The 26,972-nt window shown below is 37.7% G+C and overlaps 1 protein-coding gene across 1 annotated transcript in view; it reads left to right on the forward strand.

Annotated features, from left to right (window-relative positions):
• The window catches only part of LOC120423917 (MOXD1 homolog 2-like), a 395,154-nt gene that overhangs the window by 362,246 nt on the left and 5,936 nt on the right, over positions 1 to 26,972 (forward strand). The window contains 4 exon segments of the mRNA XM_039587898.2: positions 1,993 to 2,271; positions 21,830 to 22,015; positions 22,572 to 23,248; positions 23,334 to 23,502. Coding sequence (XP_039443832.2) covers positions 1,993 to 2,271; positions 21,830 to 22,015; positions 22,572 to 23,248; positions 23,334 to 23,502 — 1,311 coding nt within the window.

Genomic DNA, 26,972 nt, shown 5'->3' on the forward strand with positions numbered 1-26,972 from the left:
CTTGACTTACCTTGACTTAGCTTCAACTAAACCTGAATCTGAACTGCTTAGGTTCTTCTTGAAGTCCGTATTAGAAATGTAACTTTTCGTGTTGGCAAAAAACTACTTTATTACCAATTTTGACAGATTTGGTTCAAATGTAGAGGTTTTAAATTTTAAGAGTTCAAAAATGGCCATCGCTTCCCTTAATTGTACCCGCATCCGCAAAGATCACGAACTCGTGTTCGAAGGCTAGGATTTTTTGTTCTGCCCTAGCCCAACAACACTCATCAGCATTATTTATGGGGCTTTTACTCCAGTTTTAACCACTTGATTACGCCACACGAAAGGCTGCACTTCTTGCGGGTAATTAACGCTTATGCAAACGAGCTCGAGGTCTTCGGGGGTCGTGATCAACCGCGACACACGCGTGGCTATCGTTGGTTGAGTTTTTTTTTTCGTGGATTTTAAACGATTGTCATTTAACGAACTCGAAATATATGGCAAATGGGAGCATTCTTTCGAAAAGAGATATAGTTGACGGGGTGACGACTGTGAGAACATGCCAAACATGTCGACATTAGTCATTAGCGAAGGTGATTCATGCTGTACGTACAAGGAGGCAATCAATCATTGGAAAGGAAAAAAGGGGGATGTCATTTCGTTTTGTAGCGTTAGGAATTGATGAGCTTGGAAATGCTTGGGTTGCGTGTTTCGAAAAATGCACGGAATATTGGATAAATGAGTAATTCTAAGACCAACATTCTTATAGAATCTCCACAAGCTATAAAATATCTATCACTATAAAGAGCAATTCAGAATCACCGCAGCATGAAAAAAAAAACTATTAACATTACGAACTTTCCAACAAGATTTCCTTGTCCCCAACTAACAAGTTAAACTTTCTCGTACGCTGCAGCTTCAGAACAGTCCCCCTCAAGATCTACTTGTTTTATATTTCATGAGCCCGGATTGCGATATCTTGACCTTCTGGGGGCAAGGGAAACTTTATCTCGGGGGAAAAACTTTGCGTTTGACAGGGTGGTGGTGACCTGAAGCTCAATGAGTTGAGCACTTTCTGTGGAAGCAAAAAAAAAAATGGAAAGAAAAATGGCATCGTATATCGGGTGCAATCTCTCAAGCTGCTCCGAGGGTAAGCGCAAAATTATGACATTGTATAAACTCTGGCGGTTGTGTTGTTTCTGTTGGTCTGGTTAAGTTTCTTGCGAGAGGAAAAATCGCTGCAGGATGCTACTGCAGTAGCGCGGTCGTCATCTGCTCTGGAGTTGATGGACTGCTCGATGTCATGTCCTGTTTATGGCGACCTCAAGAAATAAGTGTGAGATAAGACTTTAGTCTTCTTCAAGAAGCGATGTCTTGAACTGGAGAGCTCCCCTTTTTTAATTTTTAAAAATAAAACAAGCTGTGCTTGCATTTCACCAATTTTCTAACGTTCAGTTAAAGAAATCTAAAAGTACAATCTCTGAAAGCACCATCCCAAAAATCCCAAAAGAAGCTCGACCTCGTTAAGAAAGATAGCTGTTCAGTGGACTCTCCGCCAAAACAACGGCAGCAATTTCCCAGAGCTGCCCGAAAAGCCAATTGCAGCACAATTGTTGTTGACTGCTGCATTGCACACCACGGTGACATTGAAAAGACAGAACTTGGACGGGGTGGGATTACACGTGCTGAGATTTCGCCACTGTGTCTTCTGTGTGGACCCACTTGGACGACGATTCCGGGGCTCCTGCTGGTGCTGTGCAACGAGAATTTAATTATCTTAATGACCCATTTATCTGGACAATTAATAGCTGCATTGTCGAGAGAGCGAAAACGACGACGACGACGACGTCGTCTTGTCTTATCCGAGATATTTGTTCCCATTTTCTGTACATACTTCTGTTTTTTCGGTCTCGAAAAGAAAAGGAAAAGAATGGCACAGATAAATTGAGCCGTATCCCCTCGCGAGTCCTTCGGACTAACGTTTTTTTCTTCTCTCCCCTTTTTTTCCAGAACGACACCATGCGCGTGATCTTCATGTACCACGACGAGGAACCGCACGGGTCCTCGTACACGCCGGGCAGCCTGCCCGATCCGGCCGAGGCCTTCAAGCAGGCCCGGTCGCTGTTTCTGACGCAGCGCGTGAACCAGGCGCCAATCAAGCTCGACGCCCGGATGAAGATCATGGAGCTGCGCAATCAGGACGTGGAGCTGCCCCGGGCCGACAACACCCTGCACTGGTGCAAAATGTTCAAGCTGAGCGATATCAATCGCAAACATCATCTGATTAGGGTAAGTTCGTTTGTCGTCCCCCCTGCTCGTCATCTCTGGGTTGGTTTTGTTTACCCGGGGTTGAGGGGAAGTCGACTTTCCGATTTCCTTTGGTTGATTTTGGGGGGCCTTCGCGTTTTCTTCCCTCGAGGAGGCGGAAATCTGCGCGGGAAGGGTGCGGAGAGAAAGAAACGCGACAGGCAGTGTCGAGATAACGAATTTTCGCGCTTGGTCGTGTGTGAAAGTGGCCCCGGGATGACAAGTACCGTCACGTGCAACGTTGAGGGAGCGTGGGGACCGTCACTTGACTCCACTTGTTTCAATTGACATGAAGTCAGAAAAGTCAAATGAAGTACTTTTCTGACTTCACTTGATTTCACTTGCCTTCAATTTACTTCACTTGACTTAAAAAGAATTCACTTGACTTCACTTAACTTCACTTGAATTCATTTGACTTCACTTGACTTCACTTGACCTCAATTGACTTCACTTGACTTGACTTGACTTCACTTGACTTAACTTGACTTAACTTGACTTCACTTGACATCATTTGACTTCACTTGAATTCACTTGACCTCACTTGACTTCACTTGACTTGACTTGACTTCACTTGACTTCACTTGACTTCAATCGACTTCACTCTACTTCACTTGACTTCACATGACTTCACTTGACTTCACTTGACTTCACTTGACTTCACTTGACTTCACTTGACTTCACTTGACTTCACTTGACTTCACTTGACTTCACTTGACTTCACTTGACTTCACTTGACTTCACTTGACTTCACTTGACTTCACTTGACTTCACTTGACTTCACTTGACTTCACTTGACTTCATTTGACTTCACTTGACTTCACTTAACTTCATTTGACTTCACTTACCTGTTAAACATTATTCATGCTAATATCAAAACCGTTCAAGTTATCTTCTTTTTGAAGTCCGTACTTGAAACGCAATTTTCCAAACCACCTTCACCGCACAGTCTTCCGCCCGTTTGATTGGATGAGTTTTCTTTGTTTTTTTCCCGAGCGTTCATCTTCCGCGTCAACGTGCGTGAATTACTGCCGAGAAATTCCTCTTTTCCCCAATTTCAAATCACCGATCGCCTTGGGGGACCAGCAAATTTCTCGGGTTAGTTTTCAAAAGGTCGTAAGCGCCAGTTGTCCAAAATTGAGTTTTTGGCACGGTTGCACTCTTCTAACGCACTACTAATGATCTACTCGAGCAGAATTTCCAAAAAAATAAATTTAAACAAAAATATCGCCCGCATATAAAAAGTCGAATGTGCTTTTCATACGGAGAAGTCACATACGTCCTTGGTGATGCAAGGTCGTAAGTACTGATAATTTCAAAAATGTACTTACGCTCATAGAAAAAGGACGTAAGTTCAGTTTTAATTGCTTTATGATAATGCGCACATGAGTTTTAACGAAAAATGATGAATATGTGTTATCCCGTTAAAAACATTGCGCTGATTATATGACTTAAAGGATGCGCGAAGAATATTTTCCAATTTGCCAGCCACCAAACCCAGTTTCAGTCATTTATTCCGGAAGAGACGGCTAGCTTCCCCCAAAATCATCATTTTGTGTGGCAGCCTAAACCAACACAAAATCAAGTTGCATAATCTGTTCCGGAACAAGCGATAATGACCGCATCCATCTTATCACGCATAAACGCCCTCTCAAAACACCAGGAATCCCGAGTTCTTCAAGGTCCTATAGACCACTGAAGAAAAGATAAACAAATCAGTGGTAATTCGTCATTTTGTTCGTGCTCTCAGCTAGCGTATGAGCCAACGCGAGAGAGGGAGAATAAAATCTGTCAGTTGGACCTTTCTCCCCTGCGATGTTTTCTCCCAATCTCCTCCAAAAACACAAAACATCGACTGCCCTCTTTGCGGGGGGTGTTGAAACGATGTTCATAATAATAATGTTTGATTTAAATGTGGTTTAGTCATAAAATAAATAAATTTTGCCAATGGTCGTATTGTCATTCTTACTCAAAAAAAGTCCCAAGTACAAGGACGTATGAAACAATTTGCTCATGTAAAAGGTCGAATCAACCTGGTGTTGTAAAACAAGGCTAAAACACACATTAATTGTTAAAAATTTTAATTCACTTGATATGGCAACCATAGCTTATAGTCAAAGCAATGATTTTGACTAAAAATATGCTCTAGAAACCCACTTACATATAAATAAGAATTAAAATAATGGTCGAAAACTTTTTCATCGGTTTTCCCCACTTGAGGGGTTTGGCTTTTACGACGTTTTGAAAACTAACCCGAGATTTATGTGTTTATAACAACACCCCCTCATGCTTTGTTGGTGACACGTAGACAATTGGATTTTCGGTGCGCCATTTTTATTTGCCGAATCCAGCTGGGGACTGATTTAGGCTGACATCGCGAAGCCGATTGCGCGCGCGAGTTCATTTCCAAGATTGGGCCAACCCCCCTCCCCCGCAAGGGAGGTAATTAAATAAAAAGCGAATCAGCGATTGATGGCTGGCGTGATATCTGCGCCCCCAGAATGTATTGCTTTTTAAACCCACTTTTACCGAGATTGAATTCGGGAAAAGTGTCCATTCGAGCCCAGAAATTCAACTCGTTGATTTCTAGCACCAATCAACGATAATGGACTCCACTTGAAACTACTCGGAACGTTAGAACGAACCAATTCCATCACCGTTCGGAAAAAGCAATTCCAACTTTCCTACTAAACTCTATCATTTCGTTAAAAGGTCAACCGGCCTCGTGTCGTCCAGTGTGCCTTATTTCCTGAACTTACCCGTTGTCCCGTTGAAAGCTCCGAGCACACAATGCTAAACGCCATTATCTTAAAACAACACCCGTCATCATCATCGTCATGTTTCTCGGTTCACTATGGACGAAAGCAACAGAGTTGATGCCCTTCTCCTCCTCCTCGTTCCTGGATTCAATGCAGATTTGCGTTCCAGCTGAACCGTATCGCCTTCATACATAATTCCCGGCTTCATCATCAACATCATCACGTGGTGGAGAGCTGGTCATTCCCTCCTTTTTACCAACAGGAGATGAGCTCGGGAAAAGTCCTTTTTCTTCCTTACTGGAATCGGATTCAGGTTCAGGTGAAGGGACGGGGTCTCCTAAAATCAACCACCGTCCGGCGAAAACTATCTTTTATGGTCGGGGCAGGGTTGTAGGCCTATCAAAAGCCGTTATGTAACTTGAAAATTGCTTTAGAATTGTTAATCTCTATTACGGACTTCAAGCAGTACCTTACAGATTCCTTACCATAAAAAGATTAAGCAATGCAAATGAAGTCTAGTGAAGTCAAGTGAAGTCAGGTGAAGTCAGGTGAAGTCAAGTGAAGTCAAGTGAAGTCAAGTGAAGTCAAGTGAAGTCAAGTGAAGTCAGGTGAAGTCAGGTGAAGTCAGGTGAAGTCAAGTGTAGCCAAGTGAAATCAAGTGAAATCAAGTGAAGTCAAGTGAAGTCAAGTGAAGTCAGGTGAATTCAGGTGAAGTCAGGTGAAGTCAAGTCAAATGAGGTCAAGTAAAGTCAAATGAAGTTGAGTGAAGTCAACTGAAGTCAGGTGAAGTCAAGTGAAGTCAAGTGAAGTCAGGTGAATTCAGGTGAACTCGAGTGAAGTCAAGTCAAGTGAATTCCGGTGAATTCATGTGAAGTCAAGTGAAATCAACACAAATGAAGTCAAGTGTAGCCAAGTGACTTCAAGTGAAGTCAGGTGAAGTTAGGTGAAGTTAGGTGAAGTTAAGTGAAGTCAAGTGAAGTCAGGTGAAGTCGAGTGAAGTCTAGTCAAGTAAAGTCAAATGAATACAAGTGAAGTCAAATGAAGTCAAGTGAAGTCAAGTGAAGTCAAGTGAAGTCAGGTGAAGTCAAGTGAAGTCATGTGAAGTCAGGTGAAGTCAAATGAAGTCAAGTGAAGTCAAGTCAAGTGAAGTCAGGTGAAGTCAAATGAAGTCAACTGAAGTCAAGTGAAGTCAGTTTTCAATTTAAAAAACCTTCAAAGCTACACCCCTGTCCATCGCCCACTTTACGAAAGCGCCCAAAGGCGGAAACGAAAGTGTGTCCTTTCGATGTCGGCGAGCTTTCACGGGACGATAGCTCTCTAAACTTTCTCGGTGTGATGTGCAAGCGCAAAGTTGTCCTTTTGTTGCAGCTACGAGTGGAAGACAGGAGGTATGCAAATGCACATCCACATGCCACACCGGGCTCTAGCACTAAATTGTCCTCGGTTCGATTTTCCCTCGGACGACGTTGCAAGTTTTGGAAGCAAGACAAACAATCACTTCACGGAACCCACCTTGCTGTCGTCTCGGTTAACCCGGGGTTTTGTTTGATTTTCCACCACATTTTACAGCCGTGTGTGTGTGCACTTTTCCTCTTTGTCAGAGTTAACCAGTTGGTTCAACTCGTTTGGTTGTTTGGATTGTTCGTTGCTCGCCCCACAATTTTAGTCTTCATTCAGAGTTCGAAAAAAAGCTCCACCTGCATCGTACCAGCAGCTATTTGTTTGCTTTTATTGATTTGCTTATATTAGCAAGTGTGTTCTTTTTTCTTCTTTGTTTTGTAACAACTCCCCCGCAAACAATGCTGGCCGGGTTTCGCAAATTAAGTCTGCTGCAAGCAGACTCTCTGACCTGGACTGTTACATCGAGTAATGTACCGACAGCTTCTTCTGACCCCCGGAAGGTCATGTCAATGTACATCGTCCCTTAAGGGGTGGGGAACCTTGCGACGTTCACTTGCGCAATATCTCAACGTCTCTCGACAACCCTTTGATGTTCCGTATGGCAAACCTCCTCTTCTTCCCAGGACATGGAAGCCTGCTCCATGTCGGTCCTGATGGTAGCAGCAGCCGCAATCTGTTTCGATAAACCAAGATAATGGCGGAGGCATGTGGCAATAGACACTGCTGCGAGAGAGATCTATTTCCGCAAAATGTGTCCCCAGGACTTCCTCAAGCAGAACCTTCTTCTACCAATATGTGTCGACACACATGGGTTGGGGGTTACTTGGGGAAACAAATGAGGCCAAAGTTAATTGTACTGTTCGTTGGGGTGAATTTAGCATAGATTTGATAAACTTTATCAAGTCACCGTGAATAATGCATGTTTAATGCTTGTAATTTTGAATATAATTCACGGCTTTCGTCGCAAACTCGTTCTACTTCAAAATCACTCTCAGTTACGGTTGCTGTGGTTCTGAACCCACATTGAACAGGCCAAACATTCGCATTGGCCCAATAATTTGCGTCCGAGTGCAACCAGCTGGAATTCAGAGTATCTTCCCCTGTCTTCGGAGACATTGATGCTGGAGTTTCGGGGGGGGGAAGGTTAAAATCAACGCCCATAGCATTGACTTTGTGGGTGGACGAAACCGCACAAGAGTGATATTCTGTGTCATGTTTGTAGTTGTCGGTAGGGTGGTTCATGAAGTTTTGTAATGTTTTCGTGTTGAGAGTTGATAAAGATGATGAAGAAGAACGTACCACCCTAGAAACCAACAGATAAAATGCGAATTCCAAAAGGCTAAACCGAACTAGATACGAACCCCCGACACCCGGAGAAGTTGACAGATTTCAGCTCGGTAACAAACATAACACAACGAGTGAGGTTACGTGACGTCTAAATTGGACCCCTCACTGTAACATCTAATTGTGCTAATTGGATTGCTGGGGCATGTGAAGAATTTCCCGATGGTCAGTTCTGCGGCCAATTCGGAGATCTGTAAGGGTTCTTGGGGACGACTGTAACGATGTTTACGTGGGTAGCGTAAGAAAAGTTTTGTCCCTTTTTTGCTGGCATGATATGTTGGGGTTTTCCCCGGGTCGGTTTATGCAATTTGAATTGATAGGGATATGGGTCGGTCGTGTTGGATCGCATGGAAGGGCGAATGGTTAGCTTAATTACTTGAGTGTAGTTTGATAAGCTGGTAGGGATTGCAGGGATTTTCTGTTTGAATTTATTTATTTTACTTTAGAACATAATTCTCAATCGTTCTTCCTCGTAAACTGTGTCTAAACACCGCTGCAACTGTAAAAATATCTCGACTTTTGAACTTCCTCCCCTCAACCACCACCGACCTCGACCTCGCAGATCACTTGACTGTCACTGCTGCCGCTGTACCAATAATTAAAATGGCAACCTACATTGCATGTGAGTCGGTGCGCCGTTTTGTTCGACCCCTCGATTGTAATCTGCCCGGCCACATGGGTTGCGAAACCTGCCGAAGCCGCCTCTTGAGCTACCACACGTAATGGTGTTTATGTGACGTTGGAGGCTGTGAAACGCGATTTTTTTTTTCGTTATTGTGAGAAATTGCCCGCGGGCAACGTGACCCTGCGCTGCTTCTGTTGGAGCCCCGGTTGACAAAAGGCAGGGTTGGTGTTGGGTTTGAACAGAGATATCAAAAGTTTAGCAGATCAAATTTCTATTAAAAAGTACTAGATGAAAATATCGAAGCTGAAAGACATAGATAGGACCTTTTACCCTACTGACCTGAGCTTTTTACTCAAACGTTCACACCTTTACTCTAATGTCCAAGAGTAGGGACCTTTACTCTAATGTCCATAACTTGGGACTTTTACTCTAATGTCCTACACCAGTGACCTTTACTCTAATGTCCAAAACTTGGGACCTTTACTCTAATGTCCTACACCAGTGACCTTTACTCTGATGGCCAAAACTTGGGACCTTTACTCTAATGTCCTACACCAGTGACCTTTACTCTAATGTCCAAAACTTGGGACCTTTACTCTAATGTCCTACACCAGTGACCTTTACTCTAATGTCCAAAACTTGGGACCTTTACTCTAATGTCCTACACCAGTGACCTTTACTCTAATGTCCAAAACTTGGGATCTTTACTCTAATGTCCTACACCAGGGATCGTAATTTTTATATCCAAGAACAATGGTCTTCACTGTCAAACTCTGTTTCTTTTTATTTAAATTAATTTAATTTATTAACTCGACACTTGACATTACCTTCAAATTGCAGCCCTGGTCGCCGCCGCACCGTGTCACACCTGTCCTCTCTCACCTTCGAAGTGACCCCCATTCTGGGGGCCCTCTTTGTCCTGACTTCTCTCTCTCTCTCTCAGAGAGCGAGAACGAGAAAAAAAGAACACCGGTGGCATTTATTTATTTTTCCTTGGTACCCCCCTTCCACCCAATTCCACGTGGACGGTAAAAAACGACGTAACAGACAGCAATAATGGTGGCGCTGAAAAAAGCGATTGAATGTTACATTAAATTTAATTGAATGCATTCGCGATGCAGTTTCACGAGTGAGGGGAGGAAAGCTCTCATGGAGGCAAATGAGATCACATTGAGGAGCGAAAAAAAAATCACTCGCTTTAAGCTAGCTGAATTGATGAGAACGAACGTGAAGTGGGTCTTGGGGTCTGTTATTTTTATTTATTTTTATATTTTTTTTCGGGAGGGATTTACTGACGAGGCTCGAAATGCAATGCAGCCCAGGTACCCAGCGCTGTGTTTGGTTTCGGTGGAAATGTTTTCAAATTATTGGTTCGTTAATTAATGCGGCTGGGAGTACACAAACAGTGATCGAATGGGAAAATTAAAAAGTTGCAATCAGCAAAGAGGGGGATTTATTTCGAATGGAACGGAATTTGGGTGCGGCTTGTAAGCTTTGTGAAACCATTCGGAACGCATCTGGTTACAGGTAATATATTTTGAGATGTATTTTATTGTGAAAATTAAAAAAAAATTGCTTTCAAAGCGAACAAATGTTTATGGTTATGGATTTTTAATGTGCTTGTTAAGTAAACTTTTATTTCAAGATTTTTTTTAAATTAACTTGGTTTTCAAAAACGAGCAATATTCTACGATTTTATGTTATGCTAGATATTTTTTATATTGAAAAAAGATTGAGAAAAGAATTAAAAAATCAAACAAATTTTTAATGATTAATTTTGCACAAAAAAAAATTATTTGAGATTGAAAAGTACTTAAACGCAATTTTGATTTCATGCACACCTTTTCTAATTTAAAATTTTTGTTCATTCTTGTCCATCTTTGAAAAAAAATATAGTTGAAAAAAAACGTCTAGAATTCTTTTTATAACATTGCTAATCCGACTTTTGTTTTTTGAGTTATGGGCCTTGAAAACAAATAATAGAAAACAGAAAAATAAGTTCAATTTTGGAATGTTGAAAATTTGGTAGGTTGAATACTACCTCTTTTTTGCGTAATATTCGCATTCGCATTCGCATGGAGATGGTGATCTTAGCGGGTTGCAGACTGGATTTCTTCATGTATATGTGATGATTGTCCAGCCCAGGTTGCTTAGAAAATGATTAAAGGGAATTAAAACCAATTCTACCCGAACAGGACAGGCAGCACCATGAAAGCCATCCATTGCCGGCCGCTCCCATCTCCACCATTCACCGGGAGAGGAAAAAGGATTCGGAGCACGGGAAGTGTTGATGCTTGACTTACTTAGAAAAAGGTAGCGAAACCGCAGGCTCTTTTTCCCAACCCTATTGTGGAACTTGACCAAATTGACCGTTTGACCAAATTTGATCGAATTTAAACAACAGGGCTGCGTAAGCGTCGCGTGGAGTTGGTATTTGTGTAGGGTAAAGGTCTGGGAGTCGCTCTAAGCAAGCGATACGACCATTGGCATAAATGAGTTTAGATGGTGTGGCATTAATCTCAAGGCAAGCAATCGGATGCTGCTGTCGAGACACTTCCCGTTTATTTATTTGTCATATGTTAGAACTTTTATGGAGTGTTATATTATTCTCAAGGCAATAAAAAATATGCTGCTGTTGAGACAGTTTTTTTTTTAATTTAAGTTTTAGGTAATTTTAAAGCTTATCCCGACGCGAATATTTAGTTAAGATCAAATCTTAGGCAGCCGGCTGCGGAAAGATAGGATCCCTGTTCAATATAATTATTTCTAATCCTGACTCTTTTGGCCACCGGGAAATTAATGTGAATATTTATTTTACTATACAAAAACCAAGAAAAATATTATAAATGACGAGAAAATATGCCAGCAAAGGGCCGTTTTTCTATGCTCATCGCGCTTATCGTGAAACAAGTTTCATAATTTTACCACGGAAATAATATTTGAAATGAACTTTTATCGAGAAAAAAAAAAAAAAAAAAAAGCCTTAAATTATACACATATTCTTTAATGAGCCGGAACAAGGAGATCTTTTAAACTATTGTATGTTGAGAAAAGCTAACAAAATAAAATAAAAGCATTTTAAATTATTTAACCTCCTTACAAATTAAAATGCATGTCACTAGTTAGCTTACAATTCCAGAAAAATCTTTTGAAACAACAAAAAAAAAACAAGAAAAAAAAAATAATAAAAAAGTATCTCGTTAGGAACATTCAAATCTTTGGCAACACTGTCACAAAAAAAGTTGTCTAGATCAGTTGTGCCGGCTCAAACCCTTTCTCGCACACACTCACGCCTCCTCATACACACTTTCAAACTCTCATTTCTCAGAAGAATTCCTATTGGAATTGGCTCACCCGATTTTGCTCCCCGCTAATTCTGCTGTTGGCCCGAAGGAAAGTTCCATGAAATCCTTCACTGCAGCCAGATAAATCTTTCCTTCGAGCGCACCTCCTCTCACCAAACAACGGAGATGTCAAGTAAACCACAATGGAGCTCAGCCAATCACTCAGACACACATCCAGAATGAACTCGATCGAGAGATTCTATTTCACTTTCAGCATTTTTCGCCAATCCAACCGACCAATGAGTCACTTTTTCAAATTGATTTTTTGCTGTTATTAATCTACATTAAGTATTTTTTCCTAACTTCGGCTTTGAATTTCACTCGCGACAAATCAATTAAATTGCTATTTGTAAACTATGCCACCTCAAGAAAAACAATCATTTTGGCACCACTGACTCGCATACGAGTTGCATAGAAACTTTCATACAACCACGCTGCGGAACGATGAAAACTGAAACCACCCAAAGCAACCTGTCAAGATGTCGCGCAAATCAAACCAGAACGAAAATAACACAAAACAAATTATCACAAAACTACAGTTTTTCCTCAAATTTCGAAGAAACTCCATGTTTCTCGTGTGAAGCCAGGTCACCCGTCTCGAATTAACTACTTTTGCCACGGCCTTCGGTAAAATTTCACAGTTAAAATGCTAATTTAAAAACGCGCGACGGAGTACACAACCGGGCTGGATCAGAGCTGCCAGCAATCCCCCCTACCTCTTTTTTGCGTAATAATACATAAAAAATGTGTAAAAATGTGAACCTGAAGATAATTCATCAAAAACTGATGAAAATTCATCATTTTCTGGGGTAAAATTAATCATTTTTTTTGCCATAAAATCTGTCATCTTTTCCTGATGAATATTGCCATCATTTTTTTTCTGTGAAAATCGTAATTATATTTAAGTGAATAATTTAATAGAATTTCTAAAAAAAATCCATATCAATTTTTTTTGTTGAGCATGTATTTGAATACTGTTTCGTTTGTAAGGATTAAGGACAATTTATAAAAAATGGGTACACGGAAAAAACTACTTTTTCATTAATTTTTTATTTCAAAAACTTTATTTCACCAAATTTTTTTTATAATTTTAATGAGCGAAAAGTGAAAAGAATTGTTGTTTTTTTTTGTTCTAACTCTGTAGTTAATTAGGGCGAATCTGCGTTTGTAAACAAGCAGTCTATCCCCCTCTCACTTGAGGTGAACTGTCACATGTGCGAAAGGGATAGACTGCTTGTTAACAAACGCAGATTCGCCCTATTGAACTGTTACTATGGAACTAAAAATTACAAAAAAAAAATGAAAAAGAAAACAAAGAGGGTAAAGTTTGTCAAAATTGTTATTTTGTGATAAAAAGTATATTTAAAGAATTGATGTTTTTCGTGTACCTAATATTCAGAATATTCCAAACTATAAGCTTCAACTTTGCCGAAGACACCAAATTGATCAGAAAGTTCTATCTTCTTGATAGCTTTTGATCCGATTTTCAATGATTGAAACCTTCTCGTGAAATGTTCAAATTTTTCATTTTTCAAATATATGCGGTGCTGTGCATTGGAATTTCTCCAAAATTAAAAATATTTTTTTTATAGATCTAAGACTTGCTAAATATGATTATCAATGCAGAAAAATGCATTGTACACAGAAAAAAAATTATGGTAATATTCATCAGGAAATGGTGACAGATTTTGTGGCAAAAAAAAAGATTAATTTTACCCCAGAAAATGATGAATTTTCATCAGTTTTTGATGAATATTCATCAGGTTCACTTTTTTATACATTTTTTATGTAATATTACTCAAAAATAGAGTAAATATTCAACCTACCAAATTTTCAACATTCCAAAATTCAACTTTTTTTTTCTGTGCAGACTGTTTTCAGTTTATTAAACTTCTTTTGAAGTTTTTTGAAAAAAAAAATTGCCACCTGATTTTTCTGACCGATTTTTAAGAAGAGGGGGAGCATAAACCATGAATAACATTTGCAACGGCCTAATTTTTTAAATTTCATTCTTTGCAAGTGTAAAATGTTCAAACACGATTTTTTAAAAAGTTTCTATACTGTTTGGATTTGTTTTTGTTCACTGCACAGAAAAAAAAAGTTGAATTTTGGAATGTTGAAAATTTGGTAGGTTGAATATTACCTCTTTATTTGTGTAATATTACATAAAAAATGTTTAAAAATGTGAACCTGATGAATATTCATCAAAAACTGATGAAAATTCATCATTTTCTGTGTTAAAATTTATCATTTATTTTGCCACAAAATCTGTCACCATTTCCTGATGAATATTACCATCATTTTTTTTTCTGTGTGGACAACACATTTCAAAAATCAATATGATTTTCATTTTTATTTTTTTTTGTGCTTTTGTACGAGGTACAAATTTTGAATATTTTTTCAACAGTTTTGTTTAAAAAGCCCAAAAATTAAAAGATGCGAAAAGCTGCACAGAAAAAAGGTAATTTTCATCAGGAAATGGTAAAAGATTTTGTGTCGAAAAAAAATGTTCAGTTTTTGGTGAATTTTCATCAGGTTCACATTTTCACACATTTTTTTTTTGTAATATGTATTACTCAAAAAAGATGCAATATTCAACCTACCAAATTTTCAACCTTCCAAAATTCAGTTTTTTTTGCTGTGTATCTTTTAAATATTCTAAAACACAGAAAAAAATGATGGTAATATTCATCAGGAAATGGTGTGGCAAAAAAAATGAATAAATTCACCTCTGAAAATTATGAATTTTCATCAGTTTTTGCTGAATATTCATCAGGTTTACATTTTTAAAGAAATATTACACAAAAAAGAGGTAATATTCAACCAACCAAAAATTCAACTTTTTTTTCTGTGTAGTGGATAATTTGCCTTGTATTTTATGTATTCAAAAAAAAGTGATGGTAATATTCATCAGGAAATGGTGACAGATTTTGTGTGTAAAACAAATGTAAACATCAGGAAATGGTGAATTTTCACCAGTTTCTGATGAATACTAGGGTGCCCAGATTATGGGACTTTTTCTCAAAACCTCGCTCCACAAGCTGAATATTGTTTCTTGACCTATTTTAGGACTCTGGGCCAAATATGAGCAAAATCGGTCACCATTTACCCATTGATACTCGGAGGTGAAGTTTGTATGGAAAAAATCTATAAAATGTATGAAAAACTCCAGTTTCCTAGTGTTTGCTCTACACGGTGCGCTACTTTCATCCAAATATTCCTTAAAGTGAGATTCTTATTGAAAATTGAATGTAAAAAAAAATTACATAATTATAAATTTTTTTTGCCAACTTCAGGCTCGGGTATTAATGGGTTAATCTCATCCAATTTCGCTCAAAATTTACACAGATGCTTAAAATAACCCAAAAAACCATTTTTCGCTTGTGGAGCAGGGGGTCATTTTTTCTGGGCACCCTAATGGATACTCATCAGGTTCACATTTTTACACATTTTTTGAGTAATATTACTCAAAAAATAGGTAATATTCTACCAACCAAATTTTCAACATTTCAAATTTCAACTTTTTTTGCTGTGTAATACATCATTGAAATCGGAAGCGGAACTATCAAATTATAAATCAATTCATACTTAAAATGTACATATTCATATGCAACTTCAAGCACTCATTCAAAATTAAAATATCTTTTTACCCTTTCCAAAACAAAAACCCGATTTAATATCACCAGAGGTGAAATAGAGCCTTTCTTACAAAATGATGAAACTCCGAGAAATATATTGGTGCAATTATTTTTTCAAAAACATAATGATACCATCCAGTAAGAATTTTACCTAAAGCTTCGAATCTTTTAAGGCTAAACCTCAAATGTCATTTTTTTTTAATTTCAGAAGTACATTATTTGTCGCAAGACATTTAAATTTAATTAAGAAAAACATATTGGATTGACATTATTAGAAAAAAAATAAAGGGTACTCAGTCTATAATGTTAGTCTATGATTAACTTAAAAAAATATGTATCGCTGTTGCACTTAGTCAATCAATTATGAGAAGCCAGAAAGAACACTTTCACGCGCAGCGTAAAACGCGCAAGCGTAAAAGCGCTGGCGTTGAAGCTTCGACTTGACGACTTGTCGAGCTTTCGATCGAGAATGGGCTGGGACTTCGAATTTGATGTTCAGTATATGATTTTGCAGAAATCCAAAAATTTAATAGGAAAAAATAGGGTAAAAATAAGACGAAAAACACTAAAATCGCTATATCTCTGGAAATACATTTTGGAAAAGCTTCAAATTTTGGGCCCAAACAGTTTATGGCGCATGTTTTGGAATGGCTTTTTGTTTGAAACTGAATTCTTTAAATTTGATAGTGTTATCTGTAAAATAGTCCAAAAAATACCTCTAAAAATGGCTTTGACCACATTTACTGGTCGAAAATTGTGAATCGAAAAATAAAATGTTCGTCTCCGACCCCACGGCTACAGATCTGGCTTTTAAAAATGGTGGTTTTACGAGCGGTTTTCCAGTGATGGAAGACACAAATTTTTAAGAGCGGATACAGACATCGGCCATGTATTTCAGAAAAAGAGCTCTCAAAAATCAGACTTTGAGTTCCGGGTTTTGGGCGAAAATTCAATCGAAAGAGCGCATCTAAACCTTCAATTTAGTAATAGTATTTTTTCCTGGGACGAATCCTCGCCGTGCACGAATTTTTTTAGATTTCTGAAAAAAGCGTTTTTCCAAAACCAAACCTTAAACCTTTCTTTTGTAAGAAAGGCAAAAATATCTATATCCCGTAAAATTACTTCGAACACTCTGCAATCGAAAAAAGATGAAAATTACATTTTCCAATTCAATTAGCACAGCGCCAGCCTCTATCTTTCCCCCTTTGGTTCATTCAACCAACTCTGGACTGCTGGAGCCTTCCACAGTGCCTGGCTGGCAACACTGACCTGCACATGACTGCCAGATATTATCTCACAGGGCAACCGTGCGGGCACCACTGACTGCGCTGCCACCGGGTGTGCTGGGGGGTACCTCTCGATCCAACCGACGAAACATACATGAAAACGACAATACCACCCCCCTCAACCTCCCAAGCGTCCATCCGCCAATCCGTTTTTTGTGTGCCAATCGCGGAAAAATTCTCATTCGTTTGTTTGCCGTTAAATATTTTTAATTGCGAAATCACGAGAATGTAAATAAAATGTAATTAAATGAAAACGATAGTCGGGCGAGAGGTGGAACTTTTTTTGCTGCTGGTTCTGTGACCGTTTTGTTTGCTGGCTGACTGGCTGCCATCGTGCCACGGTTGAACGGAGTTCCGATGGTGGTGGTGGCGGCATCACGGTGCTGACCTACCTTAAAGAATGTGCGCGATTTCCAGCCAGATTTAAATCCACCTCCGTTGGGGGACCCCTTCACGTGGATGGGTGCACTCTGATGAATAGGGTTGTGTTGTTGATTGAATTAAAATGTTACAAACAGAAATCTTTTGTGAAACCCTTTTATAAAATTGAACTTACATACATTGTAACTTATTTCTGTACACTGCATTTTAATGTCTGATTTCATTATAGATAAAAATAGAACAGCATATTTTTCCATCAGGCACCTATGTTGATACATCAACACTTTGTCGTTTAAATAAAGCTTCTGAAAAGCGTTTTTATCTGAAATCAAGTGTGCATACTCGATTATCCGAGGTTTTTACTATCCGAAGTTCGATTATCCGAAGGTTTGTATGGGACTTCAGATAATCGAATTCTTCACTATCTTTTTGTTTTTTTTTTCATACTTTCTTACTTTAAATACCAAAATAGAGTTTTAAGACTACATTTAAGTCAAATTTGAATGGTTGATTACCTTTTTAATCACCAAATGCATTTTATTATAGCCATTACGGTTGCCATCTTGGATTTAAAAATTCTTACTCACGTTTGATTAGTTTAGGGGATATACTTAAGGTTAACAACCAACGAAGACAACCGCGACAACAACAGCAACCACGAGACAATGAAAAAAAAATGTTTTTTTTCGTAATTCGATTATTTGAAGTGATTTTTTCCAAAACTTTTGTATAATCTAGTCTGGACTGTAGTAAATAGTTTAATTGGAAGTGGTTTCTCTCAAATTTGAAGCCAAAAAAAAATCCAGAGTTTTTTTTTTGAATAGGTCCTATAAACATATGAAAGGCAATAGTTAATAGGACCTTTTTTTTTTAAACAAAACTAGAAATAGTGAAAATCGACAAAATTGATGGAAATTAGATAATAAGAAATTATAACCTTTTTCATTATTTTCATAAAAAAGGAAGATTTCTTATATGAAAAGAAGGTTTTCTTTAAAAAAAAAATGATTGTAAATATAATTTAAACGACTCTTAAATATGTTATCCATTAGATGAAAATGTGCAGAAAAACCAATATGAAGCTCGATGTTAAAATTTGGCAGCATAAAATATTCCAAATAATGTTAACAATATATTTTTTTTTGACAATGTATGATATGTTGATAGTTTGTTCTCATGTGTTTTGCCAACGTATAAATAATATATTATTAGAAGTACCTAAACTCAATAATTCACAATTTTACAGAAAGATTTATTAGCAAATATTTGAGACTTCAGTAAACAATGAATATTCGTATTTTTGCATTGGACTAAAACTATGTATAAACGTCTGGAACGCCCTAATGATATAAATGTTTATAACTTTTATCTGGAGAAAAAATTTCAGATCGATTTGGCTAGTGTCTTCGACAAAATTGTAGGTTAGGAGTAAAACAAAATAATAAACATTATTAAATTTCACTAATTAACACAAAAATTGTTAAAAAATATGGATAAATTAAAGATGACAACAAATGTCATCTTTAAATTAAAATTATGGTACAAAGTGACAAAAACCTTTTGATCATATTATACATTTTTGAAAAAAAGGTTTTTTGTCAAATCTAAATATCATGGTTGGAATCAATTTTATGTTTTGTTAAAATTTAATTTGCAATCTAAAAGCAATTTACATTTTTTTGGAAAAGTACACCGCTAAGGAAAATTTTGTTGAAAACAATGCCACCTCCAACTGGGATTTTTATCTGAATGGCGATAGCGCAACAAATGAAAAAAATGAAAAAAAAAATGTTCTTTCACATAAAATTTATTGTTGAGGTTTTAAAATAAAATTTAACTTTTCAGATCAAAATTAAGTGTTTTGCGAAAATTTTTAATAGAATGGCATTAATTTAAAATTAAGATTGTAATGTCCAATGAAATCAACAACTTTTATTTAAAAATAACAAAATATTGACTTTTAAATGCATTTACACTAAATCCCCTAAATACGCTCCCCCCGATTGCGCCTCCCCCGTTTTGCGCCCCCCGAATTGCGCTCAAACCCCGAAATAACGCTCCCCCCAAATAACGCTCTAATTGGCGCAAATCGGGGGAGCGTTATTGCGGGTTTTTGGCGTAAACTGGGGTTTTCTTTTTTAATGTACTTTATTTACATATAAATGAAACATTTGTATAAGGGGTCATCCACAAAACACGGATAAGGGGCCATCCACAAATCTGGGTATCCAAGAACTCCCGGAAGTCAAGCCCTTGATAACTACTTGATCAACGGGGGTCTATATGGGTGAACTAACCATCGGTATAGCTTCAGGTAGCTTCAGTGAATCACGATGGATACCCTTCGCCATGTTGGATTTTTATGGGTCCTCCAGGAACTCCAGGGAGTTATGACCTGATGATCTACCTGATCAACGGGGGTCTATACGGGTGTATTAACCATCGTTATAGCTTCAGGTAGCTTCAGTGAAACATGATGGACACCCTTCGCCATGTTGGATTGTTATGGGTCCTCCAGGAACTCCCGGGAGTTATGGCCTGTTGATCTACCTGATCAATGGGGGTCTATATGGGTGTTTTAAACATCGGTATAGCTTCAGGTAGCTTCAGTGAACCACATGGGATACCCTTCACCATGTTGGATTGTTATGGGTCCTCCAGGAACTCCTGGAAGTTATGACCTGATGATCTACCTGATCAACGGGGGTCTATACGGGTGTGTTAACCATCGGTATAGCTTCAGGTAGCTTCAGTGAATCACGATGGATACCCTTCGCCATGTTGGATTGTTATGGGTCCTCCAGGAACTCCCGGGAGTTATGACCTGATGATCGACCTGATCAACGGGGGTCTATATGGGTGTATTAACCATCGGTATAGCTTCAGGTAGCTTCAGTGAACCACAATGGATACCCTTTGCCATGTTGGATTGTCATGGGTCCTCCAGGTACTCCTGGAAGTTATGACCTGAGGATCTACCTGATCAACGGGGGTCTCTATGGGTGCGTAAACCATCGGTATAGCTTCCGGTAGCTTCAGTGAACCACGATGGACATTCTGGGTTACGTTGGATTGTTATGGGTCCTCCAGGACCTCCCGGGAGTTATGACCTGAAGATCTACCTGACCTGCGGGGGTCTATATGGGTGTATTAACCATCGGTATAGCATCTGGTAACTTCAGTGAACCACGATGGATATTCTACGGTACGTTGGATTGTTATGGGTCCTCCAGGAACTCTTCATTGAAGTTACTTGAAGCCATACCGATGATTAATTCATCCATATATAAACCTCGGTTGATCAGGTAGATCATCAGGTCATAACTCCCTGGAGTTTCTAGAGGACCCATAACAATCCAACGTAACCCAGAATATCCATCGTGGTTCACTGAAGCTACCTGAAGCTTTACCGATGGTCAATACACCCATATAGACCCCCGTTGTTCAGATAGAACATCAGGTAATAACTCCCGGGAGTTCCTGGAGGACCCATAACAATCCAACGTAACCCAGAATATCCATCGTGGTTCACTGAAGCTACCGGAAGCTATACCGATGGTTAACACACCCATATAGACCCCCGTTGATCAAGTAGATATCTAGGGCATGACTTCCGGGAGTTCTTGGATACCCAGATTTGTGGATGGCCCCTTATCCGTGTTTTGTGAATGACCCCTTATACAAAAGTTCCATTTATATGTAAATAAAGTACATTTAAGAAGAAAACCCCATTTTACGCCAAAACCCCGCAATAACGCTCCACCGATTTGCGCTCAAACCCCGAAAAAACGCTCCCCCCGTTTGCGCTCAAACCCCGAAATAACGCTCCCCCGAATTGCGCTCTCCCCCGGTGTGCGCCCCCCCAAAAAGAGCGCACATGGGGGATTTAGTGTAATTAGTTTTTCGAACTGATACAAAAAAATAGGACATGCTTTTCACAAGAATAAAACAAAATTATCTGTTTATGATTTTAAATCAAAAATATACGCTTAAAAAAGTCAAACATCATTTTAAAATTTGTGGAAATTTTATACCAAGTTAAAAAACTGATATCAAAGTCTTTACCTATATTATTATATATGTTGACTTTACACAAGGGTGACACAAAATGGAAATTATAAAAAAATGCAAAATTGAGTATTTGTGTCGAATTTGAACAAAATCACCTCAAAGATTATTTTTCTATTCACTTTACTACACTTAAAATTGTGAAAACAGACAATAAAATTTAGATTTGATCAGTGAATTTTGATTAATAAATTATTCAACAAGATTTAAATATTAAATACTATTAAACCTCTTCATAGTTATTTACTAAAGAAGATACTCAAATTTGCTGGGAATATTTTTTTTAATTTTGTGTTTGTAAAATATTATTATTTGTATGAACCACCCCGTTCAGTATGGTGGAACAAGTAAACGAGGATTATTTCAATTGTCCAATCTCGGATCGAATCTACTGTGGAGGGCCTCGGACACTCGGTCGTCAAAAGGGGAATATATCCAATGGCAATATTAAATTGATCAAATGAAAATGGGAAGCACTGCTTCTGAGGACCCCTCACCTGGCTCCATTCCCTGAAGCTCTGACAAATTTATAACATATCAATCAAACATTCCGAAGGCAATCAGAAAGGCACTGGAAATTTCGGCTTCTGTGTAACAACAAGTGGAGAAATGCAATTTCTGCTCACAAGAGCCGGCTCGAGCGCTGATCATTGACATTAATACCTTTTTTCCCCCCACTTTCTTTTCATCTCAACAGTACGAGCCGGTGTTTGATTCGGCCTCGAGTGTGCCCTACCTGAACCACATCATCCTGCACGAGTGCCAGGGCTCGTCACCGGAGCTGGAGATCATGTCGCGGGAAAATGGGCGGCCCTGCTACCAGGCGGACCGCTCCATCCTGACCTGTAACTCGATAGTGGCCGCGTGGACCCGCGGGTCGGAGGTAAGGATATCTTTAAAATTATTTTAAAAATATTGATGATTCACATCTGCCACTAAATCTCAAAACATGTTTTCGCAACTGCTCAAATCTCTAAATCACTTCATTCTTTTTCTTGTAACTCTTAAGTCTCTAAAAAACAACCTAACCTTTGCAGAGATACCGCCGTCCTGTTTGATAAAGCCACTCAATAAAAGAATTTATGCTTTTCAATCAAATTCCCATAAAAAATCGGAAAGGCGCAAAAACATGAGAGAGCCAGTGTACTTTTACACCGCCAACAAACCAGTGTTGGCTGGTGGGTCGTCGATGTTATTGTTTTATTTTATTATTCGCCCGTGTTTTTCTGTTGTGTTTGATCATATTTTTATGAGGCAAGACCTCCCCTATCCGAAGGCCAGGAGGCTTCTGGTTTCGACTTCTGTGTACCCGGTCTTAACGTCCTCCTCCTCGCCGCCGCCGTCGCCTGAGCAATAAATATAATTTGAGTTATTGCTTTTTAATAGGCTAGTGTGTTCTTGATCGTTTATCGATTGTTTGCCGTTTTTATTTTTTGCAGGGTTTTTCATTCCCCGCCGAGGCCGGATATCCGCTGGACTCGAACCAGGCCCGGTTCTACCTGATGGAGACGCACTACAGCAGCAGCTTGGAGTTTGAGGAGAACTCGGCGAGCACCGTCAAGGGGAAGGTCATGGTGGACAACTCGGGGCTGAAGATCTACTACAGCAGCGCGTTGAGGAGTCACGACGCGGGGGTGCTGTCCGTGGGGATGGACCCCAACTGGAGGCACATCATCCCACCGGGGCAGGAACACGTGGTTTCCGAAGGGCACTGCGTTGGTGAGTGCACCCAGAAGGCGTTCCCGCGGGATGGGATCAACATTTTTGCGGTTATGATGCGAACGCACCAGATTGGACGACAGATCAAGCTGAGGCAGATTCGGTACCGGGAAGAGCTGCTGCCGATTGCCCACGATACCAACATGGACTACAACTACCAGGAGTACCGGAGGTTGAACTCTCCGACGAGGGTTCTACCGGGGGATCGCTTGATAGCGGAGTGCATCTACGACAGTTCCAACAGGGCGGCGATCACCTTGGGAGGGCTGACGACCCGCGAGGAGACCTGCCTGGTACTAACCTTGTACTACCCGAGGCAGAAGGAACTGACCACGTGTCACTCGTTGCCCAGCTTGCCGACGGTTCTGCACTCGCTTGGCATCAACGAACTGGTACCGTGAGTATCTTCAACGACCTTTTCAAACTTTTTAAATTCAATCAAATTTCATGCAATATCTCTTTCTTCAAAACAACAAAAACAGTGGTTCCAACCCGGTCCAGATCGCGTCCCCGACGGCGCTAGCCGGCATGACGCTCGAGACGCGGCTCATCTCGTACGACTGGCGGCACAACTTCAAGAGCTTCCAGTACGTGACGCGCAAGGGCTCGTTCAAGCCGCTCTGCTGGAGCGCGAAGAACCAGCCGCTGGCGGTAAGTTACTTTGCATGTTATTGATTGATTGATATTGATTTTGGTCGCAAAATTTAAATTTTCAGATTTGTTTAGACGAATTCTTTAAAACATTAAAAAAAATCATTACTCTTATTTATAAGAGAATATTTTTTTTTTGAAAATTGAGCTATTACTATCACTTAGAATTTTGATCAGGTTAACCTAGACAAAAAAAAATATATTTTTCCCCAAAAAACGGGATTTTGACAAACTTTTTTTATATATATATATATTAATTGGCTGACATTTCTAGATTAAATTTTCAAAAGGTCCTATCTGCATAGGAAACCCTTGACTCAAGTTATTTTGAAAATTTACTATAGATTTGAGCTGTAGTGAATGTTGAATGAATTGTTGCTGGCCAAGCTATAAGTTTTCCTTTATCTGGATAATGTGAAATTGAAGATTTTTTTTGATCTTTTAAAAATGAGCCGTTTTTAAGGTTTAAATTGTTATTTTGTTTTTTTTTCTTAGAAATTTCAAACAAAGTGCCACACTTAAGCATTTTTTAATATTTCTAATAGGTTGATTAAAGTTTTCTTTTATGAACATTGTCAACCCTTCATTATGTTGTTTGAATATAGATCGGTTAAACTAAAATAAATGTAATGAAATATGATTTATTCAACTATGTTTGCCCTCTTTTTGAAATTATAGGTATTTTTAAAACTTTGAATCATATTTTTACAAAAACATCAATATTCTGAAATCACTTAAAAAATTTATATAACATATAAAAAAAATAACCTAGTATTAAAAAGAGTCAAAGAAATCAATTCATGCTTTTTTTATTTGTCTAGACTAGAGCGTCCAATTTCCTAAGTTTTAAAAAATCCCGGGAAATTCTCAACCAATTTCCCGTGAAATTTTAAATTTATTGAAAATTGATCTGATTTGGTTCCGATTAATATTTCGCAACAACATTGTATAGGACAGTTACTTTAATAGTTGATATAAGTGTGAGGATCAATTAAAAGCTTGACTGCATGTAAAAAATCATACAACTTCAGGAAAATATTTATTTAAAAAAAAGTTATATGCTTCGATGGGATGTACTTATTTTATCAAAGTGTTTGGACAGGAAGTAAAATGAATCCATATTCTTGAATCATAAATTTTTAACTTTATAAAAAAAAATTTAATTCTCCCAGAAAATCTGACTTCTCGGGTTTTACCTGCCACAACTCATTGTTTTAAAATATTTGAAGCAAGTTTTTAAATTTTGTTTGCATTGTTTGGGCTCCTTTTTAACAATACGAATTAGTTTTTCAATGATTTTTTTTAATTGTTTTTTTTTTTGTCACATGGTTTTCAGCATAATAAATTACTTTTTATAGCATAAGAAGATGATTTTAATTATACGATACATTAACATCATTCCACAATCAGCCTTCCATTTTTTCATAATTTTCCCTTAACTTTCGATTTATGTTTAGCTGACGAAAATAATGCATATTATTTAGACATTTTTGACAATTTCATTGCAAAATTAATATTTTTTTTATTCATGAAAATTTCACAAATGTACATTCTTTTTAGAATTTAGAATTATAAAAAATTATGAAAATCTTTAAAAATGGATTTGTATTTGTTTTCAAAAATTACAAAATTTTAAAAAAATCGAAGAAAGGCCAACAGTCCGTCAAACAATAATCATCAAATAAGATTGATGTTTCAAAAATCAAGGGGGCAAGGTTTATAAAAAAAATCTAATTAATAAAGGGTAGTTCACTTAAATAAAAAAAAGTTATATTTTTCTTAATTGGCCTAAGGCCGTTGCAAATATTTTTCAAAGTTTATGTCGCCCCCCCCCCCTTCAAAACTTGTCCGAAAAATCAGGGAGTAAAAAAATTCAATGAAAATAGAAGTTAAATCTACTGAAAACAATCTAAAATGCATTTTTCTGCATTAATAATCATATTCAACATGTTTGGGCTGCATTAAAAATGTTTAGAATTTTTATGAAATTCCAATATTCAATATTCGCACACTTAGATATTTTGGAAACTAATGATTGATGAACTTTTTTCATTGAAATGTTGAAACCACGGCTCGTAAATTCAATTTTTAAAGTTTGTTTTTATTTTTTTGCCCCCCCTTCGACTTTGGTCAGAGGCGAGGGACATAAACTTCAAAAAATATTTGCAACGGCCTAACCTTAACCAAAATTTTTAATAAGACAAAAAACAATTAGACGGTTTCATCTTGAGATACTTTTGCATTTTTTGAAAAAAAAAAACCGAAAAAAGATTTATAAAAAATATTTGACGTTATAGAGCTGATCTAAGATTTCAACCCTAGTAAAATGTTTATCATATTTTTTTTTTTATTTGTATAAATTTGAATATTAGGTTAATTGTAACGTTGTCAACGTGAAAAAACAAACAATGAATATCGCAAACCGGGGTGACATTGCTATGTTGAAGAATTTTTTGAAATGAAAAATACTAGCCTAACATAGACGAAATGGTTTGAAATCATACTGATTTTCTTTTCTTAATGATTAGTTATTGATTATTGATTAGTTGATAACAGCAAAAAATAGAACGAAAAAATGTAATGAAAGGAGGTGGTAGAAAAAGCCAAATACTATCATAAACAAACATAAACTTAACAAGATTATTGCAAACTAAAATACTATAATTAAAACAAGAAAAGTTTAAATCAAAAGAAGTAAAGTTTTTCGTAGAAAAAAAAAATGCCCAAAATGACCTCCGAAATGACACCGTATAAAAATTCGAAAAATTGAGGCATTTGAGGGTTAATGTAAATTTTGTTTTAATCGTGCTTGAAGCTTGAATTGGTTTTAATTTAAAAAAAACATATTTTTCATGAAAAAAATCTTTTTTCTTATGAAGTTTCAGCAAAGTTGTAATTTTTAAATGGAGGATTTTCGAACAAAATATTAAACTAAATTTTACTAATATTTCATTTGAGGTCACCCTGGATTACGATAATAGCCAATATTTTATCATTTTGCAACAACTTTTGAATATATCTTCTTCAGCTTATGAAAAAGTATTCTTAAATTTAGAAAGTTAAAAATAACAGAATTATTGTCATTTGACCTTCAAAATTTCAGATTAAATAATGTTGAGCTGGGTAAATTTTGTGATAAAATCTTTTTAAAAAATAAAATTATATTGATTTTTATTTCAAAAGACCATACTGTAGCAATATTTCATCAATGACAAGCATAAACTTCTTATGACCGTTTCCATTTTTTTTTTTATTATGATTCAAAAATTGCAATGATTATTAAATGCGTTTTCTTATCTTCAACACCAAAAATATTGGCCAAATATTGTCTGCAAGCCATCGAATGGGAGAGGAGTTTTTACAAAATCTGCTCCTTTGTTGTCCCGTCACGGAAAGAAATGGCTTTCAACATTTCAACCAATTCGTTCAGTTCAGTGAGCAAAATATTCGTTTTTTAATTTGTGATAATG

The sequence above is a fragment of the Culex pipiens genome, chromosome 2, assembly GCF_016801865.2.
Source record: "Culex pipiens pallens isolate TS chromosome 2, TS_CPP_V2, whole genome shotgun sequence".
Taxonomy (NCBI): domain Eukaryota; kingdom Metazoa; phylum Arthropoda; class Insecta; order Diptera; family Culicidae; genus Culex; species Culex pipiens.